We start from the raw sequence: 24505 nt of genomic DNA, 5'->3' as shown, positions 1-24505 counted from the left end.
ATTTTCTTTTTCCTTGATACAATGGTTTCATGGTAAGAGCTTCAAGATTGTTGATGGTTGGATCTTCACAACAGACTAAATGCCCTGGGAATAAGATTTTTTTCAGAAAGTGACATCTTGAGAACTTTTTTCCTGCAAAATGTAGAGTGGCAATTCCCAGCGGATGCAAATAGTCCAGCAGAGTACATTAAAACAGCTCACCCTCTGTGACAAAGGCACTAGTTTAATTTAATTTTGGCAAAGAACTTTTACTGGTACTTGCCTGGTCCTATGACACCCATTTAGTTTCATTCATTTTAAGCAATATTACAACATGCACACATTGAAGTAACTTGCTTGACACTATACAAAGGACAAACAAGGCACAGAGCAAGAGAGAAAAACTGGTCATTAAAAACACCAGAAAGATGTTTTATCTGATCAGATCATCTGTCCTTTTGGTGATGTCTTCTCCCCTTTTAGAGCTCAAACTAACATCTGTTGGCCCCTGGTTGTGATTGTGATCCGTGGCAGGGATGAGATGGGATGGGGTATGGGGAATTTGTTGAGCCTCCTGGCTCCTATCCACAGCAGATAATGCGACACACAAGAGCATCCACACTAGCAGCAACCTGGCTTGCTCTCAGCAGGCACTGTTTGTTGGTCCAGTTTAATCTTGTCACCATTGTTTTCTTCATAGGAAATACCTTTATCATTGAGAAGGATGTTCTCCACCAAGAACCGGGCAGCCTCATCAACGTTGATGTTGTCCTGCAGTGAGCAAAGTCAAATGTTAAAGGGATAGCTCACCCAAAAATTGTTCCCCGTGTCGTTCCAAACCTGTATGACTTTCTTCTGTATGAATTATCTTGTTCGTGAACTGTTTTTGAACATACAATGAAAGTCAAGTGGGTCCAAACATCAACAGACCTCATTGACTTTAAGTGTATTGACAAAAAAAATAACACTGAGACATTCTTTAAGGTATCTTATTTTGTATTCTGCAGAAGAAAGAGTAAAGTCATACAGGTTTGGAATGACACTGAAACCTTTCCAGAATATTGAGATCATTTACAGAATGGTCAATAGACGTAACTTGTTAAGCTAAACTGAGTGCGTGGTGAAATTTCAAGAGGTACTTCGGCATGAAGCTGTATTGATGGCACCCGCCTACACAACTTCTCATCACTTTTTTGAGACACTTCACTCTTTCCATTTACATCCCTCTATCCTTAAGTAGTCTGTGGTTTCAAAGCGAGAGAGTGTGAGTAAGACTGATTTGAGGGAAAGGGCAGAAAACAGAAAGGTTAAACAAAAGCCAACCATGCGTATTTGTCATTCACTCAGAGTACTGAGCACAATACAGGTGGCACGGCCATGCTGAGAGACAATTAACGTTTGCATGAAACAATTGATGTCCAGCAGTATGGAGGGCAAGAAAACGCTGTTTTCTTGGAGTGAGCAGTGTAAATAACTTGAATTTTCAAGCTTGTTAAGCACATCATGAGACTGCTTTGAGCCATGACTTTCAGAAAGTATACTGTGTCCTTGCTTGTTTGTTTGAATGGTGGTGACCTATCATGATCTCTTTTGGTAGGAATGGTGGTTGAAATCATTGCCATTTAGAGATCTGCATGGGCCATTGAGAAGCTTGTTTCAACTCTACCCAAAGACATGCTATGAAATTATGATGATATTCAAATAAAACTAAAGATATCAAATAAGACCGGCAGCCTATTTGTCTGCCCACACAGAGCAAAACAAAACAGCAAAATAATAAACGGAGCAATTCCAATAGGGTCCTCACACCATAGGTACTCGGGCCCTAATAATAATAAGTATTTTTTTTGTCTTATTTTCCAGTTAAAATTTCTAAACATTCTTTAAAAAATATAAATTTTTCTTAGATGCAAATATGTGTATAAAACATTTTTCAAAGAGCAATTAAGTTTGCTGTTCAATTTGCATGCAATCATGAAACTACAAAATTTTAGTGAGGTTTATGCCTTAAAAAAAGAAAAAGAAAAACATTTTTGTTTGAAGTATATTAGATAGATGTTCCCTGGAAAACAAGAAAAAAATCCTACTTTTTTTCTGAATGAATGAATGAATCCTAATTTTTCATAAATGCTATTATGTCTCCCAACGTGACTGTTTCTCACAATGTGACTATTTCATATTTTAAACTTGATCTCAGTTATTTTCTTCCTTTGTTTTTTACTCAGGCAATACAGGCCTTTCCATCCATAAATGTAATTTGTACAAAAAAGGCGTAAAAACTAAATGCACATGCGTCCCACTGGGAGAGGAGCGATAGAAAAAAGAGACTCGTACAATCTCTCCGGACCAGTCAGCACAGAGGCTTGATTGAACACAAGGAGGTCCTGATAGATGAGAGCCGACACATTCACCATGCACATGCACTGAACACACATACATATACATATACACATACACACACACACACACACACACACACACACACACACACACACACACACACACACACACACACACACACACACACACATACAAACGACAGGTGCCAGAGCTCCCAGCCAGACATCTGTGTGCTTGAGTCCCTAATGGAGAGATCTATTTCAGAAACATGTGCTTATGCAGACTGACTGATGAGACACCTTCTGTTAAACAGTTAAGACCAGACACCGCTACAGACAGAAACTGAACAAACACTTTTTAAATAGCAAGACACAGTCAAGATATTTAAGGCCAAATCATGTGACTTGAAAATGCATTTCAAGGGGTACAATTTAACAGGGTGTTAAATACCTACACAATCACACACTCCTAAAGACACTGTATTCCCCAGAATTAACAAACAGACATTTTCTTCTCCTTCTCCTCCTCCTCCTCCTCCTCCTCTCTTTACCTCTTTTCTTCCTTCTCTCCACTCAGACTATTTATCTTCTTTAGCCAACTTAATATGCCCAGATCCACCCAGCATCCCTCAAAATGTGTGTGCAGGAAAGAGAGAAGATTAATTTGCAAAATACATCAAATGAACTGCTGATGTAAGACTATAAACACACGTTTTGTTCCCTTTACTCTTGCAGTGTTCAGATTCAGCTGATACTGTAAAATATAAGACTATGAATGTTGCTCAGGAATGACATCCATTTGTAATAAAAACCATGTGAAAGTCAGCACACTGCAGGCACTAAGAAAAATATCCTTTATAATACAAACACAATGCCATAAATAATAGCAGTAGTAAAATTAAAATGTAATTTATTTTTTTTGATGGCAAAATTTTCAGCTGTTATTTCTCAAGTCTTTAGTGATCCTTCAGAAACCATCCAAATATGCTGATTTGGTGCTCAAAAAAACATTTATTATTACACTTGAAAATGATTGTGCTTCTTAATATTTTTGTGGAAACAGTGATCGTGTTTTTCGGAGATTCTTTAATGAATAGAAAGATCAGAAGAACCGCATTTATAGAAATATGTTTGTATATGTAAATGTTTTGTATTTGTAAATGTCACTTCTGATCAATTCAATACATCCTTGCTAAATAAAAGCAATCAAAATGTATTTCTTTAAAATAAATCTTGAAGTCAGCATGAAGTGGAGGTTGCGATAGTCTTTTCTTCCCTGTTATTATGTATAACTGCGTGAAACGGCTTCTTGAGCGAGAAAAATGTAAGGCGGTACTTGATTGTCTGAATTTCCTTTTTTGTCATTGTATGTGTACAACTCTCATTGCACCCGTCCAATGAAATTACATACATTTGTCCACCAGGAATTGATTGGATCACTGTCGTTTGCTAATTGCTACGATCTCATGTGAGTGACAAGTTGCTGGAGTGGAGGGATTATTGTCCCTCCCTTGCACCGTTGTATACGTCATAAAGAGTCAGAGATGGTATTTTGATTAAAGATTATGAGGGCATGAATAAAAAATTAAAAATGATGATAACATAATCATTTATAATAAACAGAATTAAGAGAATTGTCAATTTTGATTTCATGGTGACTTAATGAGTCCAAACTTTTGAACGGTAATGTCAATTTAAAAAATAAAAATAACTCCTTTTAATAAAAATAAATGGATTCAAAAATTATATAATAAAAATCAATATTGCACTGCAATATCGGCCAATCTGTTAATGTAGCAATATCAATACATTTTGATACTCAGTTTGTCTCCAATGTACCAAACACTGTTCCACTATTACCATTTTAAAACAGTGGGCAAAGATTCAGTACAGTAGTTGAGTAGCTGAGAAAAAAAAAATCTCCCTTAAAAATCCCATACATACTGCTGCTTCACGTGATGAGCTGCACATAGCACATTTGACATATGTGTCTGGTGATTCAGACATGAGGATTTGCTAATGTTCTTAAGACTGCTGCAGTGGTGCCGTTTTGGCCCTAATACCAAGGAGAATGTCAGCCATCTTAAATACTTGATCTAATATGGCAGCTTTCATGGTCATCTGAGCAGATTAGAGAGGAAAGGTGTAGTAAGAAGCTTCTATTCTTAGCAAAACTGTACGTGACAAGTTCTCCTTCATTTTGACCAAGTACAAACAAACATTTAAGTGGCTAAGTGAACACAGAATGAGTTTAGATTACCTTAGCTGATGTTTCAAACCAACCCAAAAACCCAGCCTCCTTGCAGAAGTTGTCCATAAGTGAGGAATTGCTGGATCCATCTTTCTTCTGGTCACATTTATTGGCCAGAAGGACAGACGGGATGGGATTGCCATTGGCCAGTTTCACCTTGCTGTCCAAATCATGCTTCCATTTTGAAACAGCCTCGAATGTAGAGCCTCGGGTAATGTCAAAAACAACAAACGCACCCACCGCCTCCTTATAATAAACTCTGGTCATGTTCCCAAACCGCTCTTGACCTAAACATGAGACAAAACAAAACAATAAAAGCAAGATTATTTTGAGTCATACATTATATATATATATATATATATATATATATTATTTTTTTTATTTTATTTTTTTAAAGGGGAAAAAAAGTAATTCAATTAAAAATGATAAAATGTACTTAAATAAGGGAAGATTTCATTGTTTATCAAATTAATTACAATTAAATAATATATATTAATTAAAAAATAAGATTTAATAAACAAACAGGTCTACCTCAGAGTTTGTGTCTGCTACAATTCTTAAATTATCTTAAATATCTTCATGTGGGGGTGGGGAGGTTCTCAAAAAAATACTATTATATATTGCATGTATATCATTTTTTTTAATAATGGGAGATAATGGGAGCATGTGGCTGCTAATTGAAGCAGGTTTATGTTAGCACTGCAATGCTGCACTCAAAAGTGTTCCAGCCCAGAGAACATAAATTCTGAGCAAGACTGGACACAATCAGTTTTAGATGTGCTGCTCTGTCTCATAGTTCATCTTGCCTGAGGAGGGATAAAGCCCGGCACAGCGCAAAGTCTTCGAAAGCTAGATGGACAGAAAAAAGGAAGAGTGGAGCGAAAGATTCGCCCAGCGGTAGTTGCTAAAAACACATCAAAGAACGGACTCAGTGCACACACCCCTCTCATATCCCTCTCACCTAAATTCACCACACTCACTTTATCATTACATTTACTGCCTTCCTTGATATGTAAAAACCAAGAGAATAGATTATTTTATATTCAAGCTTTAATATTCAAACGTGCATTTTGAATGTACAAAACACCACTGTATACAGAAGAGATTAAATGAAAAATGGAGAAAAAGGAATAGACCTTGGACCTTGAGTGAAAATGCCATTCTGCTTCACACTTGCTCAAAAGGAAAAACTGAGCTTGACCTCCTTTTTTATACAACACAATGAGGCATTAAAACAAAGGAGGGGGGGGGGGGGGGGGGTTAAAGCAATGGACAATTAGAGAAAGAGAAAATGATAGAAAGAGACAGTCAACATTGAATATATATATATATATATATATATATATATATATATTTTTTTTTTTTTTTTTAACTCAATGGAGGGAAAATATAAATAACGATTTCTACAATAGCGAGATTAGCTGAAGACTTTTGATTTTGAGTAATGCATTCACAGTCCTACGTCTCAGCATTAGTCCAAGACATCTGCCATTTTAGCAAGCCCAATATTAAAAATGAATGGGTGCCTTACATCTAATCCTTCTAAATTGGCATCAAATAGATGTTAAGACAATTTAAGACAGAATAAACAGGTAGGCCTATATTAACAGTAGGCTTCGTTAAAAACTAATATTTCACAAATGAGATGTGAACACCTAAATCAAGCCACCTAGACAGGCGGGCCCCTCAGAATCAAATCAGTGGCTTGTGACAATGTGCAGTTTCCTATATGAATAAAAAAGACTTCAGAGCAGCTTCATGTGTCTAGAACGCTCTAGTGTTTATGCCGCAGTTAAGCCAGAGCCCAAAGCACTCTCTCAGATCAGAGTTCAGACAGAGGAAGACTGTGATCATGGGCCTGTCTGTAATGCCTGACATTGCTTTGTTCTTCACTCTCTTTCTCTTTCTTCAGAGTGTGAGAGAAGCTGGGGAAGTGCAACGATGCATCCGTGTGCATTTGTGATAAGAGAGATAGTTGATTCGCATATTTCGCCATTCGCCTCTATGCCAAGAGGCTGAAGGATATTGTAATTTCTGATGTTTACAAATAGCAATTAGTATGTTTAATATTCTACTTTAATTTTCTAGATAAATAATAAATCAATAAATTTATTTACAACTTAGAGACACAATATTCCCAGTTACTTCTTATTTCTGCTCCGCCAAAGAAAGTAGCCCGAGCTCAATTAAATGGAGCTTATCTTGGGAGAAACTCACAACAGTGATGTTTCAATGTTGTTGAATGAGTATCTTAAGTCCACACCCCTAATGCACAAACTGACAGTTTATTTGCTTGTTTATTTATTTATTACAATGATTACTTCTACTAAACTGACAATGAATTCAATAATTAAGCTATTAATCTGTCTGACAGAATTAAAAATAGTCCTGCATAAATTCTGTGTTAATTTAACCGATTTTATTGTTACTTATAGCAGTAAATTCACTTTATCGTGACTCAAAATCAATGTTTTACTGTCAATTGTGCATTTTTTGAGGCAAAAATATGCAACATAAATGTTAGCTCCTTTTGATATTCAGTAATAATATCTCCTGCTATTAACTTCATTCATTCAAGGCCTGATCCTAATCAGGCCTTCAAAATGTTCACAGGGGATCATGTGGGCCAAACGGACTGGAATTTTTCCACGGCCAAATTTTAGTCCCAACTCCCAACAGTCCAACCCGACTCTCCAGCATTGCATTCAATACAGTAGGTTTGTATCATATAGACTTTCAGATGTCTATATTTGGTTTCCAGTGATCAGCATTAAAACATGGAGCACATTTCACCCCCCAACAGTCTCAGTTGAGTTCCATTATCTTCGCTCGTTCAGCTACGCACTTCACACGTCAAAAGCTTCTTAGGTCTCTCGGCAGCTAATTGCTCTTGATTGCTGGACTAAATTTAGACCATTTAACCTCAGGTGAACACACGGGAGGGCTGACACATAAGAAGACAGAACCTAATTTTTTTCTCCCAGTCCATTTTGGGCACACAGCCCTAAAAGTCATATTTAAAAAAAAATGCTCTGATGAATTGAAGATACCGAGTATCCAGAGACCAGACAAACGAACTCATGAACGCATTTGGTGTGTTGGGCCAGCTGTCACAGAGCAAGTCAAGAAAGAAAATCTCAGAACTGCTTTTAGTTCCTAAATGGCATGAGAAGGGCCAGAATCATTCTGCTCAATACTTTATACCACAATGTGCTGTGCATGCTGTTGTGTACTGGCGTTTTCTCAGAATTAATAGTTCTGTGTGTGGCGCTATTATAGCAAAACAGAAGACTAGTGAAGTTTGACTGAGTAAGCGAACAGTACCTGAAGTGCTTCACAGAGAGTTGGCTATACTAATCGAAAGAGAAAAGGAGAACTGCTGGGAGAATAGTGTGAAAGCAGAGGCTTAGCATGAAATGAAAAAGGCAAAATGGAGTAGTAAGCTCTTGTATTAACTGAAAAAAGCCACAGTGTGATGTAATAGTTTCACAATGAAAGGTGCTTTCATTGGTCCATGGCTCCCTGAGGGGTGTGTAAAATTACACTAAAATGAGAAAGCCGAGAAAAACATTTTCTGAGTTCATCTAGGTTGTGCAAATCAAAGAAATGCACTTTTCTTTGATTATGAAAACAATTTATTGTCAAGTTATGCTTGTTAAGACTTTTACTTTCTGTAATAAATTTTGGCAATAATTCCTAGGCCCAATCTGAGGACAAACCATCCAATTGGATTTAGAGATACAGTGGAGAAAATAATTATTTGATCCCCTGCTGATTTTGTAAGTTTTCCCACTAACAAAGAAATGAAGATTCAATCATTTTATGGTAGGTTTATTTTAATGGATAGAGACAAAAAAATCAACCAAAAATCTAGAAAAAAAGCTTATAAATTGATTTGCATTTCTGTGCATGAAATAAGTATTTAAACCCAAAGCAAAACATCATTTAGTACTTGGTGGAGAAACCCTTGTTGGCAAGCACAGAGATAATACGTTTCTTGTAGTTGGTCACCAAGTTTGCACACATCTCAGAAGGGATTTTGGTCCATTCCTCTTTACAGATCCTCTCTAAATCCTTAAGGTTTCTTGGGTGCTGCTTTGCAAGTCGAAGTTTCCGCTCCTTCCAAAGATTTTCTATAAGATTAAGGTCTGGAGACTGGCTAGGCCACTCCAAGATCTTAATGTGCTTCTTCTTGAGCCACTCCTTTGTTGCCTTGGTGGTATGTTTTAGGTCATTGTCATGCTGGAAGACCCATCTTCAGTGTTCTGGGTGAGGGAAGGAGGTTCTCGTCCAAGATTTGACGGCACATGGCCCCGTCCATCAGCCCCTCAATATGGTGAAGTCGTCCTGTACCCTAAGCAGAGAGACAGCCCCAGAGCATAATGTGTCCACCTCCGTGCTTGACTGTAGGGATGGTGTACTTGGGGTCTCTTCCTCCAAACACGACGATTTGAGTTGATGCCAAAGAGCTCAATTTTGGTCTAATCTGACCACAGCACTTTCTCCCAAGCCTTCTCGGAATCATTTAAATGTTCATTGGCAAACTTCAGACGGGCCTGTACTTGTGCCTTCTTGAGCAGGGGGACCTTGCAGGCGCTGCAGGATTTCAATCCATTGCGGCATAGTCCGTGACCAATGGTTTGCTTGGTGACTGTGGTCCCAATTGCCTTGAGATCATTAACAAGCTCCACCCGTGTGTTCTGGGCTGAACTAGGAAAATGGCAGATTTTATAAAAAGCAGGGTTTATTTTCAATGTCCAAATTAATTCCAGACCATGTTAAAATAATATTCAATACATTTTTACCATCTTGTGAGGATTTTACTGAAAATCACGTTCCTGGAAATTTCCAGTTCATTCTTTGCATGTAAAACTTGTAAAGTTTGTACTTAGAAGTTTAACTGGGAAAAAAATGCATACGAGTAAGAAATGTGAAGGGTCAGTTGAGCAAAAAAAGATTGTGCTTCCCCTGTATTTGATCAAACCTCTACTCATTACAATTCACAATGATGATTCCAATGGACAAACCATGGCCTGTTATGTAGGACAATCACAAAAGATCAGAATTTTGTTCTTTAATGAAAGGCCATTTTTGACAGTGATGGTGACTTCTTATTTTTTATTATTCTTTTTGCTCTGCTGATCAATAATCTCCAAACTGTTCATGCAGGGAATAAGAGTCAGGAATGACATGTCAATAATTGTGCAGTGGGAGACCTTATTCTCTCCCCTGGAGAAGCAATGTCAAGAATCAATCTCCATTTTTCAACAATCAATGGTCTTGTCTTTACAACTCACAAAAGAATCGATGGGACGTCGACCCGCCTGTAGCATGTGTAAATATAGCACAACACAAACTGACAGTTTCTCACCAGCAAAAAGGGACCCGAGGTAAACAAAAGCTTTGACTGCATGACAGCAATAGAGACAGGCCGATCAACATTTTGAGAGGTCAATAGCGGCTAATGATTTGCAATAAATATGATTAGCAATGAACTGTTTTGACAACACTGAGTGAGTCTTAATGATAGTGAAGGTTTATTCAGTGGCTAGTTCCGATTGATGTTTCTGCAACTTTCTTTTTAAAACCACAACAAGTAGCACTAGCTTTATGAAATACACAACATCCGTCGAAATGTGTCATTGCATTACATATTTGGAAGAGAAATTCAATCTATAGGCAACTTATCTTTAGGAAACATCTTACAATATACTGGGTCAATAAAATACGAATGTGTTCATGTTGATTTCACCTGTTTTAAAAGGGAAAGGTTTCAATAATTTAATCACTCCAAAAATGTCATGTGGTGTAACGATAAAGTAAAAAAAAAAAATTGTACGTTTTTGAATTAATTTTTTTCAAGGTTAACATTTTAGAAATTCAGAAATTAAAAACATGCCCATATTAAAGTAACTGCATGAATTAACATTTTTATGTCATTGACACACATCTTCGTATTGTTACTATACACAATATTATTTAATTTCTTACTAAGATGTCAAAACAAATCTGTGTATTTCTAAATATGACTGCTAATGTTAACTATGCTGATTCTGAATTGAAGATCACTTAAAAGCTTGAGACAGGGAGAGAAAAGAGAGGGCGGTGGCATAGGGAGACAGGGATACTCGCTGTCCATAGCCATGGAAACCTGAAGTTTCTCCTGCATGGCCTTTATCAAGATAACAATCTTGTGGGTGTGTTGCTATGGCAACAATCCAAGCCAGACGAGCCAGCTGCATATTTTTTTTCTCTGTGGAACAACAACACACTTCAGACGCTTTGGGCCGTCATTACATACCCAACCAACAGTACATCTAATGACCAGAGACAGAGGCTTCACTGCACTGGGGCAAAGGCTATCTGCAATCAACACCCCAAAGACCACCCAATACTGACAGAGAGCAATGTAACTGTGATTAAAAAAGAAAAGCTTGACTATTTAGTTAGTTTGGCAGTTGAGCGCTGTACGTTGATTGGCCCGTCTCTATTGCCGACGGACGGATGGATGGATGGGGCTTGTAATGTCAGTCAGACATGAATGAATGAAACACACTGCTTTTCTAACATGTCATCCCAATCCCTGGCTCAAGGTTAAGACTTTTCTTTAAAACTCCTTGTCTGTAATAAGCATGTCCCTTTCAGACAGCCTCAGTGGAGCACTGCTATTCTGGGCCAAGGTAGGCGGGTGAGCCCCTGGCTTCAGTCAGGGTCCGACACATACGTATTTGCAGAAGGCCTTGATTACAGTCATCCAATTCAGGGTCATTATCGTAATCGCTACTCGGTGTGGATATGGAAAAGCAGCGTACTTGATTAGTACCACTGAGCTACCAATTATGCGCATGATTAACAGGGTAAATTAGCAGTGTAGAAGTAAATGCGTAAATGGGACAGACTTTGATCAACTTTATCCAGGATGATACAGGTCTGGACTGGCTTCGGGAACTGGGCCAGGATGTCACAGTGAACAATCACTCACATCCTTGTGCGCCACAGAGTACCGTATATATTCCAGCTGTTCTCCAGACACATTCAAACATGCACCCACACACAGACTGAAAGAATGCAACCTGTGTAATTCACACATCACTGACGTTGTCCTTGCAGCTCACTGTGACAACCATGGCTGCAGTGAGAGAATAAAAGGCTGAGTGAGAAAGCAATGAAGGAAGATGGGAACATAAAATCTGGTTTGAAAGAACACTGGGGTCTAAATGAAGGACAATCCACAGCTGATGAAACTGCCACTCAATCCCCAAAAAACAGCTTTTAAAGGCTAAAACCAAAATTTGGATGGAGACACTGTTTATTTGCTATAATATAAATTTATAAATATAAATTTTTATTTGACATACAATATACCTAATCTCATGAATTCAGTTCTTCCTGTAAAAGAACTTGTGTTGTTACCTTGTGCCCCCATCCCCCCTCCCACATTTGTTCATAATTGACTTTATGCACAGCTGCACTACTTCCTGAACTTAAGCCAGCTCCTTTATTTCCTGTCTTACATTATTGGACACACTGATTAATCCAGGTGTGTCTGATTATTGTTGCTATGACTACTGAGGTCAGGCACACCTGAATTAATCCGTGTGTCCAATAATGTAAGACAGGAAATAAAGGAGCTGGCTTAAGTTCAGGAAGTAGTGCAGCTGTGCATAAAGTCAATTGCCTTTTGAATTTGTTCTCAAAATGTCCAAATGCTTAGTAAACAACTGGAATGTCTGGATAATTTTACAATAAATTTTTCTTTGAAACTTCCTCATGAGCTATAATTTTTCTAGAAAAAAAAAAAGCCTTCACAACCTGTTTTTCCACTCCTACTTTACCATTTTTTTTTTCTATGTAAACACGCTCTAGACGGACGTGTATAACCGTTGCGTTCGAGTCTTTTGCAGCATCTCGCGCATGTCATGACAGAAACACGGCGCTAAAGTTAAAATCAGTTCAACTTTTAAAAAACGCGCCCCAAGACCTTGCGTTTTTTCCCCATTCCACTGCCCAGTCTCACGGTTTTCAAAGCAAAAACGCATTCTGTGTGAAGGAGCCATTTACAATGTCTTTCAATGTATTTTGCCTGAAATTCTAAGACAACAAGTTAAACAAACCTCAGAGGCCTCAGTTTCATAATACTACATTTACACGACAACGATATATTTAAAACGGAGAAGTTTTCCTTTGTCAAAACACCATTGTCAAAATGATTCCCATTCACACGGATCCGCGAAAACGACCAAAAACCCTGTATTCTGCTGCCAGGCCATTAGATGGCGATGAAACACTAGACTGAACACGTACGCATGTGCATGATGTCATAGTCTTCAGAGATACACGTTTTTGTTGTTTACACAGAGACTGTTTTCAAAAACTTGCACTTTGAAACCCCTTTTCAAACCTTTGCGTTTTCAGCCACCCAAAAATCTGGGTGTCTTTACAGGACACCGTTTTCAACTAAAAACGTAAAACTTTTTATGTATTTTGGCCATTCGTTTAGGCCCTATTTGACATCTGTGTTTTGGGTGCCTGAAAACGCAAACTTTTGAAAACGGGTTCCGTGTTAACAACAAAAATACGTGTTAAATCTATAGTGTTTCATCGCCATCTAATGGCCTGCCAGCAGAATACAGCGTTTTTATCCATGTGAATGGGGATCGTTTGGCAATAGTGTCGTCTGTACGCGGATAACTCAAAGGAAAAGCTTCTCCATTAAAAGCATATCGTTCTCATGTAAACGTACCCTAAATTTAACTAATCAATCAATTCAACACATAACACATAATCTTCTCAATGTCCCAGGTATAACCACGATCAGATGTTTTGGCTCTGGATTGTGTGTCCCAGTAACAATATATATTATATAAGTTATATCAAACTCACATTCATGACATCCTATTAAAGAAACGTGGGTACAAAGAGCACCTCAGAACATCAGAGATATATTTTAACAGAAGTTATATAGTTAAGTCTCAAACAATCTGAAAATACATGTCTCATGCCAGAGTGCAGAGTTTAAGGTGCAAAGCAGATAAGCGATAAAGTTGTTTATGCCCGTCTCGTTATATGTAGACTTATAGACATAAATGCACATAAACCATCCCAGCCTAAATCCTCACGATTCAATTTCACAGGATGCTGACGCACATGACACTGAAATTAAATTAAAAACTGCAGTTGTCCATTTGTTTGCTGTGGACAGTTGGTACAGTATATTGAATTAAACATGCCTCCATGGTCCTATTGTGTTCGAGGAATACTGCAGTGGAAAGGCATAATCTGTCTTTGGGGAAATATATTGCAGTGTGGGTCTTCCTCTAATAGGAAGAGAGAGAGTGTGAACAGATTACAGACAGCTCACCTTCCAGCTCTCGAATGTCTCAGGAGCACTATAGTGTGAAAATGCTGAGTCATTCTGAATTCTGAAGCATATATAAATTAACTCTATAAAGTCTAAATTTCTAAGGCCTCTAAATTAGCTGAACTCTAAACTTTGCTGAAAAACCTGTTGTACACAATCTTCAATATGACTTCCACTATTATTCCATTATTAATATTTCAACATGAACATTTACTGGACTGAAGCAAATTAAAACAACAGAGCTAACCAAGCATTTAATATCATCTTACTAAGACATATTATTGGGATTTATATGTGACAACAGATTTGTATATGCATTTATATAAAGGTAGCCTGTTATTTATTTTAAATTACATTTATTTTATTTTAATAAATGATTAATAAAAAGTTAAACACAATATCTGCACCAAATTGAAGTTTAGGAGTTGGGCACCGCTTTGTGATATCCACGCTTTGTATGATTGCCAGATCGGGTCGCGTTCTGTAGTCCGAATGAGACATAAGAAAACTAAAAATTTATTTTTTAGTGTTTTAATGTTTATTTATTATTTTTATCTTTAGTTATTATTTAATAGAATACTAGAACATATAATCAGAGAACAACAGAATAGCCTATTATGGATGGTATATCACAGACTTGCAGATGTGTGTAACGTGCATACAAAGGTCATGAGCAGCGTTAGAAGAGCTGTGTTGTTTCTTTCCCCTTCTGTGGAGCACCAGGCAAACTGTTGAAAGTGATTTTATAAGCAACTGAAATAAAGTAGTTAGGCTACTATTCTCCCTCATTATCTGCCATGTCATATGGGGAAGAAAGAAAGAAAGAAAGAAAGAAAGAAAGAAAGAAAGAAAGAAAGAAAGAAAGAAAGAAAGAAAGAAAGAAAGAAAGAAAGAAAGAAAGAAAGAAAGAAAGAAAGAAAGAAAATTGTATGACTTGTTTGCTTGTCAAGGTTTCGGCGGTTGATACGTGATTTCACTTCCCTTTTCAGCAAAGCATGTTAGGTTACACAACACTGGTACTGTGGGACTGTTTTGCCACAGAAACAACATAAGATAACACATGTGGGGTAATGAAGTCACGCACAGAGCTCCTTCTCAACATTTTTAGGCACGTTCCTGTCCGGATCATGTGACACACAATAATGGCATGAAGCATATCGCTCCCCTCCCTTCTCTCTAGTCTCACAACATGACCTACATTACGTTAGTAATTATGTTCGCTACTCAAACGTGGTCACAGTAAGCTAGAGCTCGCACTTATCCTGGGCTTTCAGAAAGTTTAGCACCTTCTTTCCAAACAGAATTTTGGCGTTTATTCAACGATCATATTGCCAAAGGTCATACAATGTTTCACTTACAGTAGCGTTGGGATGCGTGTGGTAACCGTGATCATATCTAGGATCAGTGTCTCAAGCGATTATTACCAAATCGTTTAGAGTCGGATCTTTTCAATGATACAATTGAACCGGTTCACAAAACGATCCTGAACGGAGAACATCTATCGAACACGTAGCCTACGACTCGTAATGATTCGAGTAAACGACGAGTGTGTAGGCCTACATTTGGAGTAAAACTGATTGACAGTTGTATCAATAGCCTTCACATAGAAAAGAAATGTTTAATTTAACTCATCAACCGAGGCATGTAAAACGTTGAGTTTAATGTAGGCTGCAAATTATTTAGGTTAAATCCCTACGTAATTAGGATAGCCTACATGAAATTGCACAAGTATCTTTTAAATAAAACATAAAACGTTATAAACTGAAATTAAAAATGTAATTATCAAACTGTGCTATTGACTTTATTATTACTTAGCCTATTATTTATCAGTTGTATTGGAACAGACTAGTTTATTGCATGCATGTAGCCCTATGAGTGGACCACGCGATGACGCAATTACGTCATACTGTCATTAAAAGTTCAATCTGAGTAGGCTACGATTACGATTCGAAACGAACGGTTCAAACCCGTATCTCGGAATGTAGTAGGACTTTCCATCATTAGTCTCTCAAGCTCAGCATTACATCAAGAGTCATGTGCTTAATTATTTAATGTCGAGAGGCTGTATAGGGGAATCATATACAAAACACTCTGTACGGCATCTGGTGATTTTTAATTAAAAAGTTAGTTTAAGACATTTTCGTTTAAAAGTCTAACCTTACCTGCGATGTCCCATAGCTGTAGCCGCACTAGTGTTTTGCTGTCCCAGTGGAGGACTTTAAGTGCAAAATCCACGCCTATGGTCGCTCTGTAGTGTTGCGAGAAGAGTTGATGCACGTATCGTTTGATGATGCTCGTCTTACCCACACCAAGTTCCCCGATCACCAAAACTTTAAACAAGTACTCCTTACACTCCGACACAGATCCGCCTGCCATGCTGCCAAATGTCAGTTATGAGAGAGGAAAGTTTTGGCAATTTTGAACAACCACTTCCCCTCTACTCCCTCAGACAGTTTGGAGAAGTGCTTTGGGTTCGGGGACTAGAGTAAGGAAAGTATTCAAACAGAAAGCACTACTAGCACACACTCCCTCTCCTCCCACCGGACAACCACCTGATAAGTCATAGGACCCGGAAATATCACGCCTCGATTGGATTGCTTTGCTTTTCATCGGCTTGGGCTCGCCTTTAGGGTCAAAGAAATAAAGAACACGCACACTCATGTGCTGTAGTCAGGTGAGTTGTGGAAGTTTAAATAAAAGTGGTTGGATTTTAACGTGCAGTTCTCGATTGAAAAGATTTCGTAACAGCACATTTGGTGTGATCAAAAGCAGACAGAAATTAAAAATAAGATAATTTAGACTGCATTAAATACACCGCATTTGTGGTATATGTGGGGTTAGAAAATGTTGCCTTATGAAATAAAGAACACATTAAAATCCAATTTCAGAGATATTAAAGATAATGATAGCCTACCATGTCATAACTAAATGGATACTAAACTGATCCTCAATTCTTAATAGTGTATTAAAATTACCACTTGTATTTGCAATTCATAAAACAAAGTGTATATAATTCTGAATCCAAATAAGCGCCAAGCTCTGTCTTACACTGAAAATGTGGTGAATAAACTAAAGACAGCATTAGATATAAAATATTTATTTTACAGCATGATTTGTCCTGGCAAAAAGAGCATTTCCCTCATTTAACCATGTAAACAGGTGATCTGTCAATTACATTGAGCAAATTATTCTGTTCCAAACAACTTACACTAAAAGACCTAATATTACAATCCATTTTAACATTTACAATATGTAAGATATTCAAGAATATTGTTCTTTTGAGAGTTGCAACCTAATAGTCCTGTTAAACTTAAAGCGTTACAGTCGCAAATTCATGTGATAATCCTACGCAAAATTGGCAGTAAATGCTACAAGTTACCACTAGAAGCAACTACTCATAAATACAATTTAAAAATGGAACATTTAAAAGTTTGTAAAAGTTGCTGAAAAGTTAGTCCAGCTTCAGTGCCACCATATACATCCCTTTATCACAAAGAGCAAGTTATAAGACATTGTTTTTAAAACTTACAAATATCTCACATTCTAATCATAGAAACATATAGCAGAAATACAAAGACACCATCTGTGTGGAAAACGATAGATGGCAGAACAGTATACAAATGTTTGCTCCCATTTTCAAGGATGAGTTCACACATGACACGGTTTCTTTTATTTACCTTGGCTCCACATTTAAGCTAAATAGTATTCTATATCTAACATTACAATCAGCATTCTTGCCTTTGACTCTAAGCAAAAGCACTGTAACTTACATTTGGGAGCCACAAGGAGATTGGAAAATAATACCTTAGCTGGGAAACTCCATGTTTACTCATCAAGTCAACCAAGTGAGGGTTATTGTGCACACATGGTTTCATTGTTTCACTCTGACTTGTCCACAGTTACTGAAAACTGTTTAAAAATGGAAATCAGATACTAAAAGCACACAGCAGCCTTATACTAGAAGTGTGGTTTACCTGTATGCATGTGTTGTATTTATGTCTCAGTGCTGTCTACATCCACAAACCCTCATTTTTCCATCATTAACTTTTTGTTAGTAATGGTAAGTAAACTTTTTAATCAGAACCAAGTCCAGCTACATTGTTCAAAAGCACAAAATCCCAGAAAGTGTGTCTCGTCCTGCTAAGAGTGTAATAGTAAAGCAGCAAGCTGGCATTATCACTCCTGGACTGTTGTGATGTCATTTGCCAGCGGATTTCGGGCACAGCAACACAATAATATTTGGCACTCCAACTTTCAGCAGCATTTTGGAAAACGGATGCTGCCAGCGCTGCCTTAGAGAAAAATATTCCCAACAGGATGTCCCACTTGTTAATTGTATGGTCCTTCTTGCTTTTCCGAAACATTTTGACAAAGACTTACGAAGATAGCCGAGTAAGCAAGCAAATTATATCCTGCAGTAATCGATTATAAACAGCGGCATCCTGAGCGTGTGCTTCTACAGTGTAAAAGAGCTCTGTTTTGGGGTGTAGTTCATATTTAGGGAAAAGGGAGGGTTGTTATCAGAGCCGGGGGATCCGGGAATGGACCCCCCTGACCGAAGCGAATCCCTGAAGGGGGAAGGTGGAGTGAGCAGAGTCAGCTTACTCTGTGCCAACTCTTCCTCCACACCTTCCTCTTCCTCCTCCTCTTGTGTGGCACTCTCACACAGAAACCCCTGAATGAGGTCAAGAGCTTCCATTTCAGAACCTTCCACAGGGAACGCCTCCCCCTGCAAGGGAAGAGGCAGCTGATTGGTGGACAATTTATAGGCGATGGGGCTTGACTTGTTGCCCGTGCCAATTACAAATTGCTCAAAATTAGGAACTGTAGAGCTCAGAGTGTCCACCGGCCCCCCTTGAGGACAATCAGTGCTGTGGTCTATTAAATTAGGGGGGGAATAGGAAGGTTGTACCACTCCCTCCTGGGTTGTGGGATGTTGGGGACCCACATCGTGCCCCTCGTTGAGATTGTAGAGTTCCTTGTCTTCGGGGTGAGAGCCATTGGGGGCTGTGTTGAGACCAGCATCATATTCAGACTGGGGGGGTTGTGAGGCATTAGTTAGGGGTCGAATGACCGCCATCTGACTCTGGCCGACCGCCTGCCTCCTCACATGCACAGACAGTCTGTGGAACACACTCGACCCCCTCCCCTGGGGTCTGGCACCTGATTCAGACCATGACACAGACTTTCCATTAGGACTATGAATGAAACAGAGACCCAATGTTATTACCATAGAGAAAAACCAGAATGCGACACAGAGACAGAGAAGAACATGACAGAAATATGATCATTATGCATGTCATCATTCATACAATTGATACAATTATCAGCCATAAAACTCATGATTAGGGTTAGCACACGATGCGTTACTCAACATTGTTAATTCATGAAGTCGCTGACAGAGACCTCCCTCAAACATGCTAATTGCATATGCTCATAATGACCTGCTTACAGAGCATTATGAAAGCCACGATGGCTCATTCTCTGCCATCCCTTCACTGCACTGATTTGCTTAAACTGAACGTCATGCAGTATGAATAAGGGTTTCATGGAATTCCCCTCAGTTTCAGATCAACGTGGCATTCGCTGTCCGCTCTTAGTGTAATTAAGTTAACCGGACAGAGAGGCCTCAGAGCTGAAAGCTGCATCAGAATCAAGGGGCGTTCACACAGACAGTGATTTGCAGCAGCAAACTGGAAGTCAATTTTTCAATGAGAGTGGATAGACTCTGGCGATGCGATGTGGGTGTGTACAGTGACAACCAAGTGATGCGTCAACCAAGTGATGCGTCAACGTTAAAAAAAAAAGGTATGTTTATGTAAATGAGCAGCGGCTCGACAAGATTCCTTGTCAAAATAAAATTACTTATTTTTAGATTTTTGTTAGTGATACATCTCATTTGTGATTAGATTTTAAAAAGCCCACCATTAACTTTGGGGCATCGAACAGTAAGAATGTCAACTAGCACAAAACATTACAGCAACCTCCAGTGATAAAATCATTGTCCGGGTGAACGGGGCATTAGAAGGGAATAGGATATGGGAGATACAGCCTCAGAGAACTGGGTTAAATTTTTAGTCAGGAGAAGGTTTGACATGGGGGGAGGAGGCACACTGAGAAGTGGGTTAATACTGAGGAGGAGAGAGAGGGACTAAGTGAATGGGTAGTTTGATGAAAATTAGGTTATGTTTTTTGGAAGAGGACTCAGCACAGATAGAGGACGACCGGATAGTGTCAGTCCCTAGCCAAATTCTACGTACATACTCTTGGTTTGCAGCAGGTAGAAAAACATGGGAGAGACAACTCAAATACACACACATGCTAGAAAGAACACTTTCAGTGCTATCACTGCAGTCCAACTTGTTGGTGTGCTACTGAGAAAGAAATACTATTATTTTATTTCCATACGTTTCATAGCCTGTATGTGCATTTAGCTGATATTTCAGAAATGTGACTCAAACCTATTATTAGGTGTCACTCACTTGGTGCTGCCGGTCGCATTGTTGTTGTTCTTCTTCTTGCGAAACATGTTGAAGATGCTGTTGCTCTGGCAGGGAGCTGGCTTCCCATCGCCCACGTGCATACGAACCACGTCTGAGGTCGTGAAGGCGCTGCGTACGTTGCGCTCAGGCTTGGAGATGATGATGTACATCTTGGGTGTGAACATGCAGCCCAGTGCTACGGTAACACTGAGACTGACAGAGAAAGAGGTGGTGATGATCTTGTAGTTGGAGCCGAAGTAGATGGGAACAAAGGCCAGCCAGATAATGCAGGTGGTGTACATGGTGAACGCGATGTACTTGGCTTCGTTAAAGTTGGCCGGCACGTTGCGGGTCTTGAAGGCGTAGTATGTGCAGCTCATGATGAGCAGGCCATTGTAACCCAGCGGAGCCACTACGCCCACGTTACTTGTGTTACAGATGAGGAACACCTCCCTGATGCTGGGGTAGCTTTTCACCGGCTCGGGGGGTTCCAGCACGATCAGCGTGACCTCCACAGCCAGCTGGAGACTAATCAGGATGAAGGCGATGACCAGCTGGGCCCAGGCACTCATGAATCGGGGCTTGCGTGTGCAGATTTTCTTCTTGCTGCCGGCTAGGATGCGTGCAATGCGGTTGGTCTTGGTTACAAGGGCGGAGTAGCACATGGAGGACGACAAGCCCACCAGGAGGCGCTGCAGGTAGCAGGAGAACACAGTGGGACGTGCGATGAGTGTGAAGGGGCAGATGTAGCCAAGGAAGATGCCCGCCAGGATGATATAGCAGAGCTCACGGCTGGAGGACTTCACCACCGGTGTGTCACGGTACTGGATGAAGATGAAGGTGACAAACAGCGTTACCAGGATGCCGAGGCAGGAGAACACCACTGCGATGATGGACTCCACGCTGCTCCACTCTAGGTATTTGAGCGGGAGAGGCATGCATTCTGGAATAAAGCAAGCAGATAGGAAGTCACGATGGGTGGAAAATAAATGAAGAACAGGACAAAGAGACACACTGAATTGGACTTCTGGATCTGCCAATCTTCTTGGCCAAGATTGTATCACTAACATGTGGTTTATTTACTATGTGTGTGAGTTTTGATGTTATAATAACAATGGATAAATTATAAAGAAAATGGACAAATCTTTTAAAAAAATCTAGTTTAAAAATATGTTGGTTTCATATTGTAAAACTCAGATGTGACTTTCAAGAAACGTTTCATTGTTATTCATTTAAAATGACTGTTTTTTAAATATTTTTTCATCGGTTATTTTAATGGCTTTTTATGTCAGGACAGTTAAAAATTAAAACATGCTCTTTATAGAAGAGGTCTATTCAAGTTATATGTACACTACCTTTCAAAAGTTTGGGGTCCAATTTTTATTTTATTTTAATAAATGGATTCTTTTATTCAGCAAAAATGCATTGAAATTAATCAAAAGTAACAGTAAATACTTTTACATTGTTAAAAATGAACAGTATTTATTTGAAATAGAATTTTTCTTTCTTCTGTTCTTTTCATCAATGAATCCTGAAAAAAATATATATCACGGTTTCCAAAAAATATCACGGAGCACAACTGATAAGCACCAAATCAGCATATTAGAATGTGAAGAATCGTTTGAGACGGAAGAATGCAGTAATGGCTACTGAAAATATTGCTTTCACATCACAGAAATAAATTACATCTTAAAATATTCTAATCAAATTTTGTACAATATATTTTTTTTAATTGTAGTAATATTTCATAATATTACTGTTTTTTATTAAATAAATGCAGCCTTAGATTTTCTTTAAGACACATAAAAAAACGGTAATGTAACAGTAATTACTTTTTTAATATATTTTTTAATAAATTAATAGAAGAGTGTCATGTCATCGACCCTTAAGGATATGCTACACTTTTTCTGTGTGCATTCCTAACACAGAGCTTTCTATACATCTCTGAAGGGTCTCTCTTTCTCATTCACTATGACAGAGCGTTTTCTCGATCTCAGATCAGTCTGTCTCTCTGGTAATCAGAATTCCCTGTTGCTGCTCAGGTTCCGTGGTGAAACTGTTGAGCCTGACACACGGCTGCTGGATACTAATGGGATTTCAACCTCACCGTTATCCAGCTCTGCTCGCTGCTGCAAAGAGCTGTCAAAATAACGTGCGGCTCACAGCCCAGAGGGAGAGAAAGTGTTGGTGTTGGAAGTAGGATGCGAAGGGGATAGAGAAGAGTGATAGGAAAAGAGCCGGCAGGATAAATGGGCCGAATAGAATTTAAAACCATAAACGTTGCCAGAATACAGCAAATTATTTTTTGTGAGTTTGAGCTATTCTCAATGAAATAGTGGTCTAAGTATTTGAATAAAGAGCTATTTTAATAGATGTGTGGATAACTGGGAGAGAGAATAATATGTAAACAAAGTCTCTTACCTGACAGTTCGTCATCAGGCCACCAGCCCAGGTCACAAGCTTTGCAGGTGAACTCATCCTGAACGAATTCATTATCTTTACATGTAGTGCAGATCCAGCAGCAACTCACTTCACCTTTACGAATAACCTACAATCAGAACACCAGAACTCTTACACTGAGTGTTAAAAGTTAAAGTTAAAACTTCATTGATCTCGCAATAACTAACAATGGAAACTTTTATTTACAGTATATTGGTATTAGTATATATAGAAAGTAACATTAACCTAAATGAATAAATGCATCAAAAATATTAGCTCAATATTAGCATAATATTAGCATAATAATTATTATTATGATGTATATTTTAGTTATTTATTTTATATAAATATAATATACATTATACATTTTCTTGAATAATGTATATTTTAGTTATTTATTTTATATAAATATAATATACATTATACATTTTCTTGAGATATTAATTTACTTGCATGAAATATTGAGACTGAAGACTTAAAAAGAAACTTAAATGTAAGATATTCATTAACACAAGTATCATAGTGTTGCTTCTCAAGTAAATTTGATGTAAAATATTTTTGGATTTTTTTTAACTGGAAAATTATACAAAATCAAAAATAGGATTTTTTTTTTTTTTTGCAGTGTACAACCACTGCAAAGTCTTACCCCAGATGTGTTAATTGACAAGTTTAAACTGGAAACCATAAATAAGAAATATCTCATTGCTGTATAAGGATTGTTTTCAAACAAATGTCCCATCCCCTGTCATTTGACAATCAAATGGATAGTCCCGCCCCTAACTCACACCATTGGTTGAACTAATCTTGATGCATTGGCCTGGGTGAGGGAAGCCCAAACAAGCAGAACAATGTTTTGATAGCTCAGGGAAGCAACACACTCAGGGAAGTAGAATCTTAGAAAGTATTTTAACAAACAAAAATTGCACTCTTCAGTTTTAAAGTGCTTTCATCTGGAGAAACTATGTACTATGCATACATAATTATGGCACATATACACACCTTGATCTGTCCCTTGGAGCATGGGTCGCTGCAGACAGATCGGACCATCTCAGTGCGGTTCGTCATGAGTTTGTCATCACTGATGCTTAGGAGACCTTCATGCCACGACCCCACCTTAATGTAATCAAAACGACCTATCTCCTCCACATACTGTAGATTCATAATGTCATACCTTAGATAGAAGAAAAAGTCAGAGAGGCAATGATTTAGATAAAAAAAAGAGAAAGAAAAAGAGCAAGTCTTCCATAATAAGTAGCTCAGTGTTGCTGAAGCCTCGGGACTAGAAAGAGGCAGAGTTCACACTTTTACCATGTTCACACATTCAAGTCTCTCAACTTTGCATCCTCCACCTGGGATATGAATCCACACCCTCCCGAGTGCTCAGTCCACTCATCCATACTAATGACACTCCCTATCTTACAGATGAGGCAAAGTCTCACAAACGCACACATGTACACAAAGCAGTGGCAGTCTTGGCAGCAGTGGAGCTGTCATCTTTTGTTCATGTATAGCCAGGGTGACAGGAGCTGACCGCATCATGGTATTGGAGTGGAGAGGACTGAAGCATCTCCTTGAGACAGGCAATCTGTTCCACTCCAAGCCCATTACCATCCGATATGCACCTCTTTGCATGTGTTGGTTAGGCTGCCAAATC

General features: G+C 38.5%; 2 protein-coding genes across 8 annotated transcripts in view; both read right to left on the bottom strand.

The window, feature by feature from the left end:
- Positions 1 to 230: 230 nt before the first annotated feature.
- On the bottom strand, positions 231 to 16448 carry rab32a (RAB32a, member RAS oncogene family). Its single transcript, XM_056270743.1, has 3 exons — positions 16093 to 16448; positions 4579 to 4856; positions 231 to 750 (listed from the first exon to the last, which is right to left on the bottom strand). Exons 1-3 carry the CDS (start codon positions 16304 to 16306, stop codon positions 601 to 603), a joined length of 642 nt encoding a protein of 213 aa, XP_056126718.1. The 5' UTR covers positions 16307 to 16448; the 3' UTR covers positions 231 to 600.
- A 563-nt stretch (positions 16449 to 17011) lies between these two features.
- Positions 17012 to 24505, bottom strand: part of grm1a (glutamate receptor, metabotropic 1a) — a 29063-nt gene continuing 21569 nt past the window's right edge. For 6 of the 7 annotated variants that reach the window (XM_056270739.1, XM_056270738.1, XM_056270735.1 and 3 more), the window contains 4 exons: positions 23851 to 24022; positions 22834 to 22960; positions 20413 to 21355; positions 17012 to 19128 (listed from right to left, as the gene is read on the bottom strand). In XM_056270739.1, the coding sequence (XP_056126714.1) occupies positions 18387 to 19128; positions 20413 to 21355; positions 22834 to 22960; positions 23851 to 24022 (1984 nt within the window). In that variant the 3' untranslated portion in view covers positions 17012 to 18386. The remainder of the gene's footprint in view (positions 19129 to 20412; positions 21356 to 22833; positions 22961 to 23850; positions 24023 to 24505) is intronic. The other variant, XM_056270742.1, reaches the window with a different exon arrangement.

This window comes from Rhinichthys klamathensis, unplaced genomic scaffold, assembly GCF_029890125.1.
Source record: "Rhinichthys klamathensis goyatoka isolate OS25496 unplaced genomic scaffold, OSU_Roscu_1.1 h1tg000308l_1, whole genome shotgun sequence".
NCBI classification, from domain to species: Eukaryota; Metazoa; Chordata; class Actinopteri; order Cypriniformes; family Leuciscidae; genus Rhinichthys; species Rhinichthys klamathensis.
Note: the sequence above shows the minus strand (reverse complement) of the source record. Positions and strands in the feature narration are given on the sequence as shown.